This window comes from Coturnix japonica, chromosome 2 (assembly GCF_054131305.1).
Source record: "Coturnix japonica strain WE chromosome 2, WE-NBRP24, whole genome shotgun sequence".
Taxonomy (NCBI): Eukaryota; Metazoa; Chordata; class Aves; order Galliformes; family Phasianidae; genus Coturnix; species Coturnix japonica.
Genome location: NC_140664.1, coordinates 106,094,089 through 106,115,490, shown reverse-complemented (window position 1 = coordinate 106,115,490; position 21,402 = coordinate 106,094,089). Strand labels below are relative to the sequence as shown.

At 34.5% G+C, this 21,402-nt stretch overlaps 1 protein-coding gene across 3 annotated transcripts in view; it reads right to left on the bottom strand.

Moving 5' to 3' along the window:
• Positions 1-21,402, bottom strand: part of ZNF385D (zinc finger protein 385D) — a 361,757-nt gene that overhangs the window by 202,790 nt on the left and 137,565 nt on the right. Inside the window, exon 1 of one of the 3 annotated variants that reach the window (XM_085538405.1) lies at positions 13,529-13,727. The exons of the other annotated variants lie outside the window; for them this stretch is intronic. Coding sequence (XP_085394531.1) covers positions 13,529-13,538 — 10 coding nt within the window. The 5' untranslated portion in view covers positions 13,539-13,727. Of the gene's footprint in view, positions 1-13,528; positions 13,728-21,402 lie in introns of those variants that run through there. 3 annotated transcript variants of the gene reach the window in all.

Below are 21,402 nucleotides of genomic sequence, written 5' to 3'. Positions count from 1 at the left end.
TTTTAGAGTACACCTGGCATTTGCAGAGAAAACTGTCCCAGAAACTATCACCACCAAGGACACAAAGCCTTCCAACAAGTAGAAATAATGAACTGAGTCTATGGAAGAGACACATTGCTCTGCTGTTGCAGAACTGGTCACAAAATTTCCACTTAATGCTAAAAATAAAATGGAAGTGAGGCTGCAAAGGGGAGTGAAGAAAAGAGTTTGGGTTAAATATCATAAAGTGAATAGTTACCTCGAATTTATACCAAGTGGCTCAAATTATTTTTAAATATTTAAACTTAAATAGATTTTGCTTCTATAGAGAAGGTGAGGGAAAGAGATTCAAGAACAATTTAAATCAGTTAAAGAGAGACATTATATGAGATGTGCAAAAAGTTATTTTAAGCTCATATATGCAGAGTATTCAAATTGAAATAAAAATGCTTCAGTGATGCAACTAGTTTTTATGATTACCTAAAGCTTATGCAAAATACACAGCTGTACTTGAGGATAAAAAATAAGCTAGAAAATGTCAAGGCAGCCTCTGTGAGATAATTGTAGGTCTGTTGCTTAACCAGCAGAATGCAAAATTCAGGGCACCAAATTAAAGTAAATCATACGCTTTTGAGTTTGAAAAGCTATATAAAGTTTTGATGTTGTCACAAAAGAAAAAGAGCGCTTCTACTTCATTAGCACAACGTATACCTACCATTAGCTACAAAAGGAATACTAACCACATCTTTCAAATGCAACAGAAAATATGAAAGCACAATGCATTTTTTTTCCATTAGAGGAAAAACAATTTTCTTGTACATAAATTGAAATTTTGTTTTTATACTCTCATGAAAAATCTTTTCTACAGATATAAGTAATCAGTGTCAAGACAAATGAAGTATAGTAAAATCCTGTTTTACAAAATACAGTAACATTTTGATTGTGAAAATCTTTCTTATCTCAGTCAAACCCCTAAATTAGAAACAATTTTATTTTATTTTTCCATGAACATAGATCATTTTCATAAAGACAACATGAAGTTTTAAGTGAATGACTGTCTAAAAAAGTTGTAAATTTAGAAGGGCAACATCTTTAAGAACACAGGAATCACACCAAATCACAGACCTGTAGGGGCTGGAAGGGACCTTTAGAGAGAATTAAGTCCAACTTCCAGCGAAAGCAGGTTTATTCCAGCAGGTTGCACAACAGACATCCAGAATATCTCCAGAGAGATATCACAGTACTAAAAATATAGCTTACATTATAAATTACTGTGATATATTTTTATACAGAAAGTGTCAAAGCTATTGACTCTATGTATTCTGATAAATAAATAAATAAATAAATTGCAGCGTAATATCCACCTTTAATAATACATTCCACAAAAACTGAAGATCTCCTGGTATGGCATTCTCCATAGTAAGCTAGAACAAAGCTTTCATAGTCATGCCAAGAAACTGCATAATTAAAAGAGGAGAAAAAATACATCATTCATGTTTCTTGAGAATATTTTCCTAAGCTTCCCCAGTTTTAATTGTGACTACTCCTAAATATTTTTAAGCTTTCCAGTTTCTTACCTTTTTGTTGAAAAGAATAATAGGATAATCTCTATAAACAGAAAGACAAAATCTTAGTATGAAAAGCCACAAAAGAAGATCAACTCAAAAAAAAAAAAAAAAAAAAAAAAAAAAGGCATAAGACTTGGTGATTCACATCCAAAGGAAAAAACATCCAGGTCTGCGTATTCTTATTAGAGCTACAAAAAGGAGATTTCCATTTTAAAATATTTTATTCAGAAGACAGTAGGATTTTATGCATTCAGAGTAGCCTCATCCACCTTTCGACAAGTTGATAATCAATTATAGTATTATGAAAAGGAGATACTGAGGCTGTTACTTTTCATCAGCAACATCTGATAATGTCATGTCATAAATGATTAATGTCACTGCTTTCCACAGTTTTACAGTTTGCACCACAGAATGCAGTCAACAACTCTGTGATCAAGAAAGTGTATTTCATAAGACATTTTAATACTCCCTTCACTGTGTCAAACCTGAATCAATCAAAAGCAGTCACACACTTTGCTAAATGGGCCAAAAATTACTTCTTCAGGAAGAAAAAACACATCCTTCAAACACTATAAAGCAAATAAAACAGTACCATGTTCCGACTTACTGAAGCAATTAACTCCTTCCCTACACCTTCCCCCCCAAAAAATCAAATCAAATCAAATCAAATCTAAGGAAAAATCTTCTAACAGTCTAACCAAACTAGTTACTGAATCAAAATTAAGATCATTCTCATGTGACTCAGAAACCCAATGGTGATGTTATTTTGGGAATACTTTGTGTACAAACTCAACTGTGTTGCTACTTTAAAGAACTCCAAATAATGTGTTAAGATATACTTTAAGAGAGTTTTCACTGGCAGTTTTTCAAGTACTACTTTACCGTATATGCCAAATTGGAATGTATGTCATATGTACAAGCTTATTAAAAATTCTCTCTCAGCCTGTCCTCATAGGGAAGGTGTCCCATCACTTGGATCATTTCAGTGACCCTCCTCTGAATGAGTTCTAAAAGGTCAACATCTCCCTTGCACTGAGGACTCCACATTTGGAATCGGTACTCCAGGTGAGGCCTGAACAGTGCACAGAATAGGGATAGGATCACCTCCCTCACTCTGGATGCAGCCCAGGATACAGTTGCCTTTCTGGACTACAAGTACTTTGCTGGCTTATGTCCAGCTTACCATCCTTCAGTACCGCCAAGCCCTATTTGGCACAGCTCTGCTCCATCCTTCCATCCCCCAGCTTGTATTGATAGTGGGGATTGCCATGACCCAGGTGCAATACCTTGCTCTTGGATGTATTGAACCTCAGAAGGTTTTCCTGAACCCACCACCTGAGCCTGTCTAGGCTGTCTAAAAGATAACTCGTCTCTCAGGCGTGTCAACTACATCACAAAGCTTGGTGTCACCTGTAAACTTGCTAAGAGTGCACTCAATCCCACTGTCAATGTCACTGACAAAGATGTTAAAGAACACTGTTACTGACCGTTGAGAGACATCTCTTGTCATTGATCTCCATCTGGACACTGAGCCACTGATCACCACTCTGGGTACAATCTCATAACTTCTACCATCATGCAGTCCACTTGACAAATCCATAATATGAACATGTATTTTTCCAAATGAAAAACTGTCAAATTAGTATTACTGGATTCTCTATAATCAGTAAAAATGTTTTTTAAAAAAATAATAATACATATCCATCCCAGAGATAAAGCTATAATAAATCCTAAAGACTAGGAACATCTGGAGAATCACTGAGGAAGGTCACAGAAGAGGATTCATATGTTCCACAAAAGAAAAAAGAGACAAAACTGAAAAAAAGGTAAAAAAGATATACGGGACCTTCAAATTTTTTTCAGCTGCTTTGGTTGTCTTTGCTTGTTTTGGATGACTTTACACTGAAGAACTACTCCACAAAAAACAATATAATAATTATATTAATTGTGACTGAAAGACTTCAGAAAAATCAAGATACAATAATTACCAATGATGTAGAATTCACAGTCTCTTGTTGTGTCATCTGTTCTTAACATTCAGCATTTTGGTGCAGTTTGACGTTCAAAAGAAAGTATTACAAGTATTTATTTGATCCATTGTAATACTTGGATCTATTTGACATAAAACTGTTCATGCTCTAAGCTTAGAGTTTTTCACATTTTTTTTTTAAACCTGAGCAGACTGCCATTCCTGGGTCTAATCTTTTAGGTGAAAGATTATTAAGTCACTGAAAGTGTAAAGCACCTTAAATGATGGCAGATCTCACACTGCAGAAGTGTTGTTTATATTGTTTCATATTTGATCATTTTCATCAGGAGTTATGCTTGCACAAAATAGTCACTAGTAGTGTCTGAGGATACAAAAAAAGCTTCAATTTTGAAAATGAACAGAAATCTCCTTTGCCTTGAAACCAGAACAGGAAGAAAGCTCTACACTCTACCTAACCTGTTTATGTGAATAATGTTTTCACTTATTTGTTCCCCCTTAAGCCAAGATTAAATAATTTTACATGCTTTTACAGAACACACAGAATAAAATAATCCAATTTGCAGGAAAAGAAAAGCACCAGGAATATCAGGGGAAAAATAATTTTCTTCTCTTCATCTGAAACATTCTGTCCTTGAGAATGATGGGATTGAGTCTAAAGACATCCTGACTGTACATAATCCCCACTGATCTGTCAGATCAATTCTGAGACCTGACTGAATGAACTTCAACAGCAGTGTCTGTACCAGAAAACAAGACTTCAAGACATTGTAAGAACTACTGGGATTTATTTTACCAAGGGTATTCATGACGATTGTATCTGGGCTAACCCTATTCCTATTTAAAAAAGAAAATTTCTAGGTTTGTCTTTATTGCTTAGGGGAATTTCAAAATACCTGCCAAGGGCTGTGTTGATGTGAGCATGTAAGTAAAAATAAGGCATAGTGACTGGAAAATGTTAATATTGGTAATACAGTAAAGTTGAGAGGTCCAGAAACTGTTATGGAGCCCCTGAAAATTAAACATCCACAAAACTTGTACTGTACCTACTCATGTGACAGCTAGAGTCCCTTAGAAATTAAGTGTATTTCTTAACATGTGGAAAAGCCTGCAGAGTCTTCTGGAGTTTCTTCAGTCTCATGTTTTATAACCTTCTTGGAAGGAAAGGAGTAGAAATAGGCTGTAACCAGAATTTATTTTTGCACAGGAAAAAGTGTCAAGAAGGAAAGGTGAAGTTCATACTCCTTCAGAGATCAGAAGCTCCAAGTTCTTCCATAGTTCATAAATTTTGTGGTGCTAAATTAAGAAAGCTTGGCTTAATAAATAAATACTTAATAAGGCAATAGCATTTTATGGATAATTGGAGTAAATGGTACAACAGTTTGATCTGTGAACTAGCTCCCTCGGCTTGCTCCTTACTCACAAGCTTTCATTCTTCATTGTAACCTGCAGCACTTGTGCTCTCAAAAGTGTCTTTCTCTGCAACTTAATGACTAATTAACTTCTAATTGATTTTGAGGTAATAACTTTAGGTTACCTGCCAAACTTTCCAAGGTCCTTCTGGGGTTAGCTGGATTCCTGACAACTTTCAGATATGGACAGTGCACTGACAGATCCTATCTAAAGTACTAGGGAGCTCTACGCTTCTGAGGCCAAATTGTTCACCAGTATTGATTGTTTTTGCCTTTATGTTGTTAAATCACATAGCCATAATTGCAGTATTCTCAAGACATGCCCAGACATCCTCAGACCTCTTTAAAAATTCCTTGGCATATGCAGGATACTCAGTACTTTTATTTATGTGGTTTACCTGAAGAAACGCTAAGTTCTTGAGTGGAAAAGATTATATTTAATGCCACATCTAGATCCAGAATCTTCTGTGCTATGAGAGTGATGGACAGTTACTTGCTTTAGAGTATGTAAAGTATAAACTAAAAACTACAGTTTTGTGTTTGCCAAACGTATTTCAATTTTCCACTTCAGAAAAAAAAATTAAAAAATTAAAAATTAAAATAAGTACAGCAGAGTAGGTGAATTTTCAAGACAATAAGTAGAAGTCAAAGAGCTACAAAAAACAGATAAGGCCATATATAGAAATTCAAAGTTGCTAAAATGAAATTGTTCCATAAGAAAACATCAAAATTGTCTACAGCATTGGCAATCCATTTGGCTTCTTAAATAGTTATATATTCCCTTTCATGACTCCACAGTAAACTACTGCAGGGCTTATGACTCCCTAAGCTAGTAGCTGTTTAACTGTCTGTCCTGTTATAACCAGATGGTTTTCAAGTTTCGACTTGCACAGATACCCAGCTTGCAGTTCACTTCAAAACATGGCTGGACAAGTAGCTGTCACCATTCTCCAAAGATAAGCATTGGTTTTCCATAAATAACGACTTTCTGCCCCTAAATTTTTCCTTTGAATTTGTCTACTTAGATGTTAAGCAGCATACTCTTATGACCACGGAAATTTTTAGATATTTCAACTTTTATTCTACTGCTACTTTCAAACCTTAAACTGTGAGACCATCTGGTACACTTTTTTTTTTTTAATGATGATCAATGGCTTTGACTAACAGTAACTTCAAAGGCTTTGTGTTAGTTAAAAGAATAACTGCAAAAGTTCTCTTTAGAATCAGTGATTTAGAGGATCCTTGAGAAACAATCTACTTTAGCAATGCATCTCATTCAGAGTGTAAGCAGAATGGGTTTTGCGTTTTTTCTCCTTTTATCTGAAATGGTATGACACTGAAAACAAAGCTCAGGAAATAACTTAATCAGATGCCTTTGTTAGAAAATCAAAGTAACAAAAGATGAAGTAGATTAAATATTAGAAACTCTATGGAAAATTAAGGATATTCAAAGTAATTTAGGCATATATCTTGAGACGGAAAATGTCAGCTTATGAGAAATTTCTGTTGCTAGGAGACTCTAAATGTCTATTTGACAAATGTATTTTTGGTGTTTTAAAAAGAAACTGGTTGACTAAAGAACAAATGAGTACTAATTAGTATGCCTAGCAGCTAATTCAGAAAACAGGTAGATTCAAGACTGGTAACTGACTGAAATCTGGCCTGATGACAAGCTAGCTACTGCCTTAGTTTTCTTTAGAGCAGATTCTCCAGCTCTATGTTCTACCCTTGGTAAGCTACCACTTGTTCATATAAAAAGGTCACACTCTTCTTCTCTCAGCTAAGAAAGTTCTCACTGTTTGTTTTGTTTGTTTTGTTGTGTGTTATTGTGGGTTTTTGTGTGTTTTATTTTTGTTTTGTTTTGTTTTTTAACAAGGCATAGTTTTATGCAACAAAGTAAAATATCAGAACCTTCAAAGGAATTTTTCTGATATCTCATACAGCTGTAAGGTCTTGATGAGCCTTCAGTTTACTTTCCCTATCCTCTGTAGCCCCGAGTATCTCTGGTAGTGAAAAAGTTTGATATCAACCAAGAGATTCTTTCCCAGAACAAATCATTTGTTAAAGCCAAGAAGTATATAGTAACAGGATTCAATTCCTTGAACCTAATCTGGAATCTAGATTCCACTAATAGATATCTATAGATAGATAGGTACTACTAAGATGGCTGACACAAAAAAAAATCCCCTTTCACTCTTGTCCAAATACATTAACATTATTTAAGATGCTAAATTTTAGTGTACACTTTATGTGAGAATACGTACATCAACGCTTACTAAAACCCAGCTAATAGGCAGTAACTCAATAACCCAGTAGGAGTGCTATTAATTTTAATCATCTGCCCATACTTTGCATACATTTTCAGATTATGTACAGCTAACTCAGCTTTTAAAAGGCTATCCTATATAAGAAGTATAAGAAATTTCTGCTACCTCGTGGAGCAGGGAAACATTTTCCATTGTAAAGTCAGTGAAAAGAGTCTAGTGAAAACCGACAAAATGTATATTAAACACATGAATTGCCACAGATGTTTGTTAACCACTTGAGTGGTCATAGACATTTGCCAACTTCATAAACAGAAGCATTCACAAATTATTTCAATACATTAATCCTTTTTCATTCATTCACTCTTATTGATGTAAAGGCTACTTCAGAAGTGGCTCGATTTACACAGGTGATTCATCTAAGAAGTGCTGAACGAAATCAGTCTAATGGCACGGAGACTGAAATGACTTTTTTTGTTAATGGAAACGATTCCACTTCTGTGCTTTGTAAGAACCATAAAATATAACTATATAATGACATGAAAGATGGACTTTGATAAAAGGGATATCAGTACTAGTATGAACAGATATAAAGAGCATGACAAATTGACCATAAAATTCAATTCCTTCAGGGCATTAGCCTGGAGCAACTTCACAAAAAAATCATTGCATTATATTGTATTAATCTTGGTCAGCATAAGTAAAAATAGCATAGACTGTACTGTTCTACTGCATCCTCTCTTCATAGAAAGATAATTGATCAATCACTTATCAAGACTGAACAATATAAATCTGCTTAGTTCAACAGAGTATTTTTGAAAGATTCTTGAATAGGTCAAATAACTTAGATACAGACTCTCTGCCTGGACACAAAGGAACTGCCATATCAGAAGCAGTAAAGACTTATCACAGATAAACACCTAGATAAAATCTTTCAAGTAAGCCTGTGAGAGAAGCAACTGTTGATCTGGGAATGCATCTACAGCTGTAATACATCTCAACATCACATTGCTTTGAATTGAAGTTCTCAACTGTTCCCATGAAACCAGCTAACAAGATTTGTCACACATTACTGTATTTTTGTACACAGAAAAGTTTCCTATGTAACTTCATCCACATGAAAACATTTACTCTTAGCCAGCAACTGCTTCTTAGTTAATGTATATCTAAATCATATGAGACGCACAATCTTCACATGAAATAGATAAATAGATATATAAGAGAGACAGATATTCACAATATATAATCTCATCACTTATGAAAAGGACTCAGCTCCATAAGGGAGATGTGTTAAAGCTTTGATTTTGTGAAAAGCATTTCTAGCTTTGCAACACTAATCCTTTCACACTATTATTTCTGCTTTTTCACTAAAGTGGTAAAGAAAGTGAGAGCAATTTGATTCAAAACGTTCAGTATAAGGTATGTCATTAAACTATTGGTGCTATTCCACAGTCCACAGCAGTAAACACACAATAGCAACTGCTCTAAAAAGCAGTCCTTGAGGAAGGAAGAGAAGACAGAATGGCAGGTACAACTTGCTGGAAAATAACTGTTTTATGGAACATCTAGAAAGAAGAACAGAGAAGGAGAAATAGAAAATACATACAGGAAGAGCAGACTTTAGCTGGATTTCAAAATAAATCCTGGAAAAAGTGGGCTCATTGAAAACATCCATAAACATTCTGTGCCCTAAGCTACAGTCAGAAGCAGTCCAGGAGGGTCTCCACAATAGGAGCATTAGTGCAGATCAACTGATTACACTCTAATTGGGAGAATCAGAAGTTGTAGGAGCTGTTGAAAGAAGTTTCTTTTACTTACCAATGGAGATAACTTCCCAATAACATGCCAGAGATTTTTTTCCTTTTATTTTTATTTTTGCAACATTCTCTTCCCATCATAATAGGGCAAAATTCCTCAAAGTAAAAGAATACAGCTGAGAAAACACATCATTGTACAACTCCGTACAATCATCATTGCACAACTCATCAAGCATCAGGCATATACCACCTTCAGTTATTGAGGTTTCCACTACATCTCTCTCATATAGTATGGACAATATACTCTTTGTTTAAAGGTTTTGTTATACACCAAGTTTCATTTGTATATCAAACACCTCCAAAGACATTAAAAAGCAAACCATTTCCCTTTATGAAATAAACTTTTTTAAAGTTTTCTTAACTGATCAATATAAATAATTGTTACCATTGTTTCTCTTCAGTACTGCTCTTTCAGTAACCCACATCATCTTCACATCAACAAAGAAATCTTCTGGTCACCGTTTATCATCTACTCTTTCCAAGCCAACTCCTTAATTAGAGCATGCAACTCAAGAAAAGCAGCCCTTGAAAGAGTATTCAACAAGCTGGATAGACAACTCATGACAAACATAACGTTGAAATCTCAGCATGCACATGTTGTAAGATGGAAAAATGCTCAACTCCCTTTGAAAGAACTAATACACTATGCTTCTCTTCCATAGTCCATTAATCTAGACAGTTTTGTTCACACCTGTAACAAAGAAACGAAACATCACACTGCAGAAGTGTGTGCTCCAGCACATCCTAGGTAACGTAGGAAAGATCTGCCCTCTGCTTTTTCTCCAAGCTGGCTGTGGTCCTACCAGCTCCAGTCCAGAACCTGCATAGTCAGTTTGTTATGGTTAGATGCAAAAAGTTGGTCACAATACACACTGACATCAGCATATCACTTTTAAACCAAAGAGGCCTCAACTCCGGTTAGCCTGTAGAAAGAACTGGAGATCATCTGTATCCCTCCACTCTGATATGTCCTCTTATAGCATAGGTGGTCCTGCAAATGCTGCCTGTACTTTTTACAGATGCTAAAGATCCCAAAGAATTTTCAAATCACAGTACAAAAGATCTTACTGAGCTATTGTATAACAGGCCTTTTTCAATGCGGAACTAAGCCATTACCCTTCCACTGTATTTGGATTCCAAACTCCATTTTAGTTCCTTCTGAGCCAAGTCTTACCTTTGAAAGATCCACTTCATCTCACTGGAATGCCACTCCTTGGGGATACGATCTTTAAAAAAAAATCACTTTTATAAAGGAACTTCACGATCCATATTAAGGAAATCTACATTCCAACTCCAATACCTGTGCAAGGGACCAGGCAATCTTCCCACCTCACTAAGACTCCTTCGTTCAATGTTCCAAAGCTCTCTGTCCTCATTCTGCTCCTGATTTACATTGTGGTTCATACTCATTTCTTCTGTAGGAGTTTCTGTGACCCTCTGACTGTCCTCTCCAGGGTCCAACCCAATTAGCATAATGAACATCATGAAACTCTTTCCCAAGTTACTTGTCAATCTTTTTCCCTTAAACGGTGCCATATAGTGAGAAGGTGTCTTAGTACACACTTTAATGAGTACTATGTTATAGGGAGAAGAAAAATCCCATATACATATTTCAAAAAATTAACAGCAGGTCTCAATAGAAACTATAGCATCAGGAATTAATTTAGAGTGATGTAAAGCAAAGTTAATCTCTTTTAATCATTTGAATAGAGTAAATGAAGCAGCAAAACTTCATTGTTTGTTATGTAAAATTAAGGATTTATCTGATGCAATGTAGCTTGCAGCTATGCTGTCAAAATAACAAATAGCTCCAAAATAGTAGATGCCATCTTTTTGGCACTCAAATACTGCAGGAGAGGTTGGCTTCTTCTGTATGTAACTAGACTCTTAATTCTCCTATGAAAATATAGCCTAAAAGATTTGCTAGCATTTAAATAAGCTAACTCTATTCAATATTCTTTATTTGTTCCTTTAATCGTGAGCCTATCACACTCAATGGGAATTTGAGAAAGCTGATCACAGTCCTTGGAGACCATAAAAAATAGTCTCTGCAAAGAACTATTACAGGTTATGATCTTCTGAAAAGCTAAGTGAAAAGATTTTTTTTTCTATAATTATAAAATGTCTTATAAACAAATGTATGTAGAAAAAACCTTCAAAAGGAAAAAAAAAACATAATTGCTTGTAACAAGAAAAAAAAAAAACAACTGTACATATCATATTTTTTACTTAAAAATGCCATTTTTAAGTCAGTACACTGCATTTTTTAAATTACGTCTTCCAAATTGTTTTAAATTTACAGGAAGGTGGAATAAATCAGAACAACACCGAATCTTTTTTGAGTACAAGCAACTCTGTGCTTCTACTTACTCTACAGAACATGGCTCCAAAACTTCAATCTTGGAATACTGTAGCAATTTTTATTTATTTATTTATTTATTTTTCTGTTTTATACACTCTAAATTGGAATACCGAGAAAAGATAATATGATAAATTCACTATTCATGTATTTTAAATTTGGTATTGACATCAGTGATACAATAATTTTACACTAGGGTTAGCACTGGCTAAAATTATTCAAGAAATTACAGAAATACCTATCATGTAAACAGCATTAATGCTGAATTAATTAATGCTAATTACTAGATGAAATATGGGAGAGGATATTAATTCCCAGACAAAACAAAAACAAAGACAAAAAACCACCCATACACAGAACTTTATGAAATTTTAAATTCTTTCTGAGAGTCAAATGCTTCCATAACTAATTTAAGTACGGAGATTTACTTCCCTATACAACTTCTTATGAGTAAGGGCCATTTTTAGGTTATGACTTATGCTAGATTACAGTGAATCATGTATCTTTCTTATTAAAATGACATAAATAGAATACAAGTAAAGCATCAAGCAGCTACTACAATCTTCTGAGAGCAGAAAAACTGCAGGTGATAATTCCTAGTCATGTGCAGGCAAATAAAAATAATATAGAGTATAATTTGTTCCTTGATTAATGAGATCACATACTGTCAATGCTTTAAGCTACAGCTCTTGGGCAACTGGGATTCAAAAGAGCAGAGTTGCTGACAAGTGTGACTGGAGGTAATGTGATTTCTATAAATACAAAATAGTGCTGAGCTACATCTATCAGCAGTAATCTCTACTCAGATATTTCAAAATGTCCAGGAGTATAATAGTAACTGTCCAGAAAACAAACAAAAAACAATGAAACTTGGCGTTATTATATATATATATATATATTAAAGCTCCACAAAACAACAACAACTAAAAACACTGAACCAAATACCACCATATATTTCATTAAGAACTACTTTGCATGTATTAAACCACTGGTCTACCAGGCAGAGAAGTGTTGCCCTGCTTACCCTTCCTAAGAGATAATTCCTACAGAACTGTAGATGCTGAGTTACCAATATTTTTTCCTAAGTCCCTACTCTATCCCTTATACTCCAGTAGAGAAGATTAATTGTGTGCTGGCAGACAAAAGGAACGGAAACAAACATGCATAATACAGCAAATAACAAAAATGTTAAAGAAGATTACATTTGCTGATGATGAACAGCATGATTAAAAGTTCAGAGATACAGCACCCAGTAATCCCTTAATGATTATTAACATTTATAATCAGGCTCATTCTTCTTTATGTATGTTCTGCATGTGTTACATTCTTCGGACACGGACTTAAGACTGTATGATTCATCCTTTAGAAGGATTATTCTCTAAGACAAATATACATTCATTACCCATTCTGCATTAGCCACAGCAATTTTTATGAGATCAGAGATTTGGAGAAAATGCTAACAATGGTACTAATTTAAAAAAGAAAGAAAAATTTAAAAAAGAGCTATCCCGTATACATATTGAATAAATGCACACATCAACTGCCACACAAAACTAACTATAGAAAGTGCCTGCATAAATACTCAAATTAAAACCTGAAGCGAATAGTTATTGTGCTAAGGAGAGCATAAAGTCATTTGCAAAACTTTGGGATTTTTTCAAAAACATGATTAGCATTCATTCAAATAAATAGTCATAAAGAAATACATAGTAAATGCATTTAATGGTAATTTGAGCAGAGAAGTTTAGTGCAATATAGTGGTCAAAGTCTCAAAGATTGATATATTTTGTTGTATGCAGAAGTACAAAGAAATCATTAAATGTTATTACATTTTATGACAGGAGCTATGGTTGTGTTGAAAATTCAATCAGGTTTCATTCTCAGCCTAATAATGAGAATTTTAACATGCTCCTGCTGAAATACAGTGAAGCACAGTATTCCATTCAGCAAACAGAGTAAAGCTAGATTCTAATTCTCTGTCTGGTTGAGAACAACTGGAAATATCTATACGGGTACACAACATTCATTTTTTCTGCACACAGCATACAGATCAAAAATAACATTAAAAATTGATTAATCAGAAATGACACTATTTTTATTTTTATTTTTACATTCTTGTGCTTTTCTCACACATTAACTTACCCAACAGCATTGCACTCACTGCTAATGAAAAGAAAGCAGGCAGTACAAATCTTCTTAAACCTCCCGTGGCAAGAAAACTATTACAGAAATGAATAGAAGAAAGTCTCTGGAGCCTTTCCCTTGCCTGCTTGTTTTACAAAAGGCAGTTAAGATCACACTGAGAAGTGTCAAAGCCAAATAAACCACTAGCAATTTGGTTTATACCCTTTGGGTAGTTAGTCCTTCATAGACGATGACTCGACTTTGTCCAAAAAACAGTATGTGAGGAATAATGCAGAATCTACAAGCGGCTGTAGCCAAGCTTAAACATGTAGACAAAGGAACAGTTTGCTTCTCAAGGTTTGCAAGGGAGGGCTTGTCACAGAACATTAATTCAAGCAAGCTGATGTTACATCAAACTCATGCATCTAAACACAGTTAATCTGCAGCTTTTCACGTTGTGATCTAAGAGGCATTCAGCTGCAGCATACTGGAGCCTGCGAGTTCAGTGCTGCTTAAAAACACGAGAGCAGAGCTCTCTGCTCTCCCCTTTCACATTAAAATGTATGTTTGGCATCTAGAAAAACTGTGTTTTTCCCAAGCTTTATTATAAGATGCAAGTGGCGTCTAATATTGCACATTGCCTTTCTCATAGCTACGCCTAATGGAAAGGAGGTCTAAAATGATAAAACACAGAGGATTTTCTCTAAAGCTATCACAGACAGGAGGGGGAGAGCTTGTCAAGAACTAGGCAACATTTGATGCTAATGGCTGCTTCAGGAGATAAGTAGAAGGAATTGTGATGAATCTGTATTTTTTCCCATAACCTTGCATTCGCTGAAGATATTAACAAAAACAAACATAAATGTGGAATTGTCATCTGTCTTCAGCATTTTTTAGCATGGAAATATGAGCCTTCTATGTCCTCATGAAGTACATCTTTAAATCAATGATAATTATTTATTTTTTTTTAAAATCTTAAATATTTGTTGCAGTGCATGAGGATTTCCTTAATAATGAGGACTTTATTTGCTGTCCATCAAAACAGAGGCTCTGTACTCAAAAACCAAAGAAAATAAGTAATTGCAAATATTACTGCTATGTGTATAGTCTCATCTTGTAAATTATGTCAATAACTACATTCCATCCACTATCTTATCAGAGATGCTTATAATTCCTTGTTTTCCCACTTTCAAACCCAATACCAATGAAGAGATGTGACCTAGCCAGTCCAAGCAATTTTGAACTGGGAAGTTAAGCAGAGCATATAGAAATCTGGCTAGCATTAAGTGACTTGGACCAAAGACTAGACTCTGAAATAAAGTCTTATTTTTTCTTTTCAATTTATCATAAAATGTAATAAAAATTCCCTAGTTTTACTCTAGACACTTTCCCTTTCTTGTCATGCTTCTCTCTCCTATTACATAACTCTAAGCTATTTCTGTAACACTCACATTCCTTTCTATTGATACTCCATGACTGCTTGTGCAAATATTCACGGCAGTCTTCACAATGCTCCATTTCTATTCATTCTTTGTTATTTCTTTCTGTGCCTTTATCTGCCTCACTGCCTTGCCATCGTTTTATGCATTTATAGAAAAGGAACACGAGAAGTAATTGAGTTAGGTAAGGAAAATATTATTTTCTAATCTATCATTGATCTCTCTGTGGGATTCTTTACAATAAATATTCTCTTGTAAAATTCTGATGTCATTCCTGAATTTTCATTTTCAGACAATTGTGTTGCATACAACAAAGCTCAAAAGTAGAAATAAATGACATTTTTTCCATTTTTCAAGAGCAAAAGCATTACCTAGTTCCCAACCAAGCAGAAAGAGGGGACTACAGTCTGAATACTTATCCAAACATTGGTATAAATACTAGTTAGCCCAAGAATACTTTCTGACGACAACTGCAGGATTACAAATAAGAAAGCCTGCCATCATAAATCAGAGCCATTTGAGTAATTAAGTTTCAGTAACAGTAATTAAGTTTCAGTCTTTGTTTAATATCTTCATAACAGAGGATGAGGTGCAGAGCTCATTGCAAAGGAAGTTGAACTGTGTTACTACAATGTATTGCATTAGGGAGAAAATTCCAGCACCCTCTCACTGTTAAAATGACAATTTACTTTAAGCTATCCCAGTCACTTAAGGCCTTTGAAGTAGTCACTTGCAATATTTCCATGGAGTAATGGACAGTACTACAACTACTACCATGGACAGTAATACAAACTGTCCTCTGTTCTACTTTCTGCAGTGTTCATGGTGAACAATCTGCCTATAGAATGCATATTTACAGCAGACATTTGCTCATAAAAACACCGAATAGAACAGAAAAAAGAAGTAAATCAAGGTAGCTTGACATACCAAATGTAATTAAATCCAAAATACTTTGTAGTTTTGGTTTTATGTGAGTAAAACTTTAATTTAAGTACAGAAAAAGAATATTCAAAATACATACTCTGACGCTAATTTATTCCACTGAGTTATAATTAGTCTGGATGTAGATTGTAAAATAAATTGTATTCATAGGACCTGTTAAGTCCTTTAAGAATATTTTAATTAATATAATAGGGATTTAAAGAAAAAGTTGCAAAAATATTTTGGGTTCTCTTTTCTTGACATTTCCCTAAAAGAAGTGGATGTTCTTTTTAGAACAAATGGAGCACGTTCAAAGAAGGGCAACAAAGTTGGTGCGGAGTTTGAAGCACGGGCCTTATGAAGAGCGGCTGAAGGAGCTGGGATTGTTCAGTCTGAAGGAGGCTCAGGAGTGACCTGATTCGCTCTTCCCTATCTGAAAGGATGTTGTTGTGAGCTGGGGGTCTCTTCTCTCATGTAACTGGTGATAGGACTAGAGGGAATGGCTTCATGCTGTGCCAGGGGAGGCTCAGGCTGGACCTTAGAAAATACTACTTCTCTGAAAGAGTGGTCAGGCAGTGGATTGGTCTGCCCAGAGAGGTGGTGGAATCACTGACCCTGGAGGTGGTCAAGGAACATTTGGATGTTTTGTTGAGGGACACGGTTAAGCAAGAACTATTGGTGATGGGTGGATGGTTGGTCTGGATGATCTTGGAGGTCTTTTCCAACCTTGGTGATTGAGACCAAATGTGCAGTTTCCTTTACATTATAGATTGCTAGCTTTCCGAAAGTAGCTCAATGACACTCCAATAAGAGCTCACTCTTCCAGAAAACAAAAAACAACAACAAAAAGAAACAAAAAACATCAAAGATTACCTAATGCACTTTCCATTCACCTTCCTAGCATACCGCATTCACTTTTTTAATGTTTTCATTGTACAACTGAGAATTAAAATTTACTTCTTAGCAGTATTTTTGCTGTAATTCAAAGGATACAAATCCAGACTTCAGCAACTGAAACTTAGCAAAGATATCTCAGGCTCACAGTAAAACATGAGAAAGTGACAACCCATACTGAAGGAACAATCTGATTTTCTGTACCTGATATATGCTAATACTATTGGCATGCCAAAAACATGTGCCAAAAAATTTGCTGCTATATTCTCAATATATCTTTACAACTTATTTTTTAAGATGCTTGTAGTATGCTAAGGTTAATGGTCGTTTACCTACTATATTTATTTGCATATCAATTATCATTATCTGAAAATGATTCCTTAGTTATAGACATGCAGAATTTTTGTCACTTAAGTCTATATATAGCAAATTCATAATTCTAGTCTACAGATTTTTATCACATAGAACCATAGAATGTATTCAGTTGGAAGGGACCTTTAAAGGTCATCCAGTCTAACTCCCCTGCAATGAACACCTCCAGCTAGAACAGATTGCCCAAAGCCTGATCTTAAATCTCTCCAGGGACCAGGCATCTCCCACCTCTCCAAGCACCCTGTTTCAGTGCTTAACTACACTTATTTTTAAAAACTTTTCCTTAAAGCCAATCTAAATCTCTCCTCCCTTTGTCCTGCTGCAATAGAAACTGATAAAGAATCTGTCCCTTTTTTTTCTTATAGCCTGCCTTTAGATATTGAAAGGCCACTATCAGGTCTCCCTGGAGCCTTCTCTTTTTCAGTCTGCACTCAGATCTGGCACAGTAGAAATCATTGAGAATAATGAATGCAGTTATTAAAATGGTGGCATACACTGTCCTTGCTCTGCATTAATGATTCTCCATTATTTGCCCATTACCTATTACATATTCATGTTTTGACAAAATTTTCTAGTAGGACCATATATTGAAAAATATATAATTTAACAAAATAATCAAACAAAGGTAAAGAAGGCCAAATATTGAACTCTATCAAATAGGTGGAAAGTATAAAAATGATTAAAGCTCCTATTCTCCTTAAGGACGTTTATCTTAAGTAACCCAAAAACCCTTCACACGTTGCACTACTAAGCAGAAAGTCAGTGAGGAAATACCTGCTTTAAAAGTGCTAATAACAGCACTTCAAGCTGGAAGATCATTTTACAAGACGAACTCAGAGAGGATGAATTAAATAAATTTTTTTGTATGTACAGAACAGTCATTATTTTAAATTCAGCATTTATTTAAAAAAAAAAAATCCTGAATTTTAATAAATAAATAAATGAATGAATGAATAAATAAATTAGAGAGCAGAATTGGTAGGTAGATAAACTGTAGATCTCCAGTGAACATTTCAAGGAAATAGTGAATGGCATCTATTTGAAATTCTTAACCATATTCCAAGCAACAAACGTTAAATGAATAAAGAGAAAGAGAATTTCTCGCCATTGGTATTAAACTAATACCATACAGATTTTTGAAATGCACGCACTAATTATACTATTTTGATAAGTAAGATCGTTGAGCAAAACAGCCTGTCGTCTAGTAAAACACTAAGTTCTCCTGGGTTTTATCAACCTTGAACTAGAGCAGCTGTTAAAATAGCCAGACAGGTGGAGCTGGTAAAGATGCCATGTGTTCTTCTTAATCACAAAGTCTCCTGTGTAAAGTCTGGCCCAATATTTACCTATATCTTCTCCATTCTTTCTCACTCTCGCAAGATTTTACTTTGTTTCAGAAAAGTTGAACAAATCATTTCAGATCACAAGTGTTTTTACATTACTGAAATAATCTCTCATTATTTTTTCTCAACACTTGCCTACATTCTTGCATTCTGATTGACTATAGATGTCTGAGATTTGCACAAGTTAATTTTGAAATAAACACGTAATGTGCCATTCCCTTTTCTGTGATTGCCTGAAACCTATCATTAGTCAATCAAAGAGTAAGAATCTGCATAATCACTCTGAGGTATTTTTCAGTAACTGCTCTATGAATATTTATTTTTCATTCACTATTCAAATTTCACAAACATATTCCTAATGCTCTGATTGGATCTGTTGTTCAGAATTTTAAAGTTCTTATTCAAAAAAAAAAAAAAAAAAAAAAAAAGTGTTTCCATACTAAAATGTTAGAACATTCTGTGGACCAGATCAGGGTCTTCCTTACAAAGGATAAATAACAGCCATAATGCTGGCACAGCAGCACAAAAAATCAAACCATTATCTGTTACAAAAAGTATTCTGAAATGTCTTTTTATAGAGAAACATATTTTAAAATCATCTGAGAGATCCTTCAGGTCCAAAATGTATACAAGCTTTGCCAATGACTTTAACAGAAAGAGGTTTGTATTCTTTTACCCCCTTACTATCCACAAATCAGTTACCTAAATGGAATAGAGTAACAGTCAAATTATGTTAACATTCCAAATGTAACAGAATGTTTAAGACAGCAGTACTTGGTATTTCTATCTAATAAAAACTATATTTCTGATGCTGTTCAGTCAGCAATTGCAAGTAATTGTCCTGAATGTAGACATAGACAAGAAGTAGTTAAAAACATGATTGCATGGTTATACATATTTTTCTAAATTTCTTTTATCATGACTTCAAATAATTAAAGCATAGGGAACATGAAATTCATATATAATGTTTAGTTTGGTACTGCCCTAAACATTTTTTAGTTAGATTGTTTGAGTTAGTGATAGAAGAAATAGCTGGGAAACCCTGAATATTAATGACAGTGCTGATGTCCACAGTGAAAAAGCTGATGAGCCACAGGGATTAACAACTCTAGACCTCTTTTACAGCCAATTCCTAGTATGTTCAGTGATGAAAACAACATTAACAGTTGAAGAAGTGTGAATCTGGGTATTTTCTTACCAATCCATAAGTATATGGAGTGCTGCAGATATGGAAAAACTGCAGCAACCCTGCATACAGTGATAACATTCCAAACATGGTAGTTATGTTACTGAGTAGTAACAGCTTCCAAAATTGAAATAAGATATATGTATGGTATTACTTATAAGATGCATTTAATGATAAGCATATTCTCAGTTGTACGAGATATTCCAATTTCAGATCTAAGAGCAAGCATAATCTATTTTTTTTACAGACAGTGGACAGTGACACAAGAATTTGCAAGAGCATTTCAGCTTAGTGTCACAACACATAGATACTTCCACGCTAACAGCAAAAAAATGTATCTCCTTATAGTCATGGTGAGCAGTAAATCCAGGTGACATACCAACAAGGTACCTCTGCCTCATCTGCTGATGAGAAATTGATTGAGATTAAAGTTTTTCTGAATATGAACACAGAGCTGGAATTTACATATAGACCTTATAGCAAACACATGCTGTATTAGGAGAGCAGAGATGTGACCAGGAGCGTGTTATGATAGGTCATTATATAAGTAGGTTGATTTATTCAAAAATAATTCTTCACAGGAATCTTCATTTAAAATAACCTTTACGTGGTTTGCAAGTAAGTCAGTAGCATTTACAAAACACCCTACACCCCACCTTTTTCTGGAACTGGTGGTAAAAGTTTCTGACCTATACGCAGAGTGGAACCATCAAAAGACATTACATCTAGAAGTTAAAAGTGTCGCTTCTCTAACAGAAGCATTACGAAAACTCATGACAACAGGAGAAACACAAAGCTCATTTATTTTCTAACAACAGTATTTTACAATCCAACTTCAATCAAATTTGAACTATCCAGAACAACACATTTTGGAAGAGTGATGAACCCAGAAGTAAAGTTAAACAGGCATTTTTAACTTGATAAAATAATTATTTATTTGGATTTAAGACACAGAAAAATTGTTATTTAGTTTTTTTGTTTTTTTTAAACATGAAATATTTTTAACAACTTCTATACACAAAAAGTGCAGTTATAATTAAAATAAATAACTAATTAATTAAATAAAGGAACTATTATTATATTTTAATTATAAATATAATTAAAACACCATTTTGGCAAAGATTCTGCCACTCTTGGGCACAATTACTATAATTTTGCTTGCGATACCAACATCCTAGTGTAAAAACTTTTTATCTCCATGTGAAAAAAATTTAGACAGAAAGTGCTTCTTACACATATAGAAGCTGCACTCAACCACAGATGAGGAGGTAAAGGAGGGAAGGAAGAAGAAAAGAAGAGGAAACTATCTAACAAACATATAAAGATAAAAAATATAAGATGGGACTGATGACAAAACCAGTATTGCCTTCGCCTTACTTATTTGCTACCTCTATCTATAACATTCTCTCACTTCTATCACATATGTTCTGAAAAACTTTCCAAATGGAAAATACAAACCAGATAATTTCTTGGAGGTAACCTTCATGATTTATTATTTTAAGGATTGTGGAATATTGGCGTGTGACATTTACAAATCTCACCCTGCAATCACAAGAAATCTCACTAAATGAACACACAGGCATCTATAAGAATTTGTTTTGCCTCAGGGTATAAGTCAGCTGCTCTTTCACATGGACACAGGTATCCTATTGCAGCCTTGTGAGGATATCTCAGCTAACCACGGGACCCTCTGGTATGACACTTAACTTTAATTGCAAAATTGCTCCAGGGTGCAAG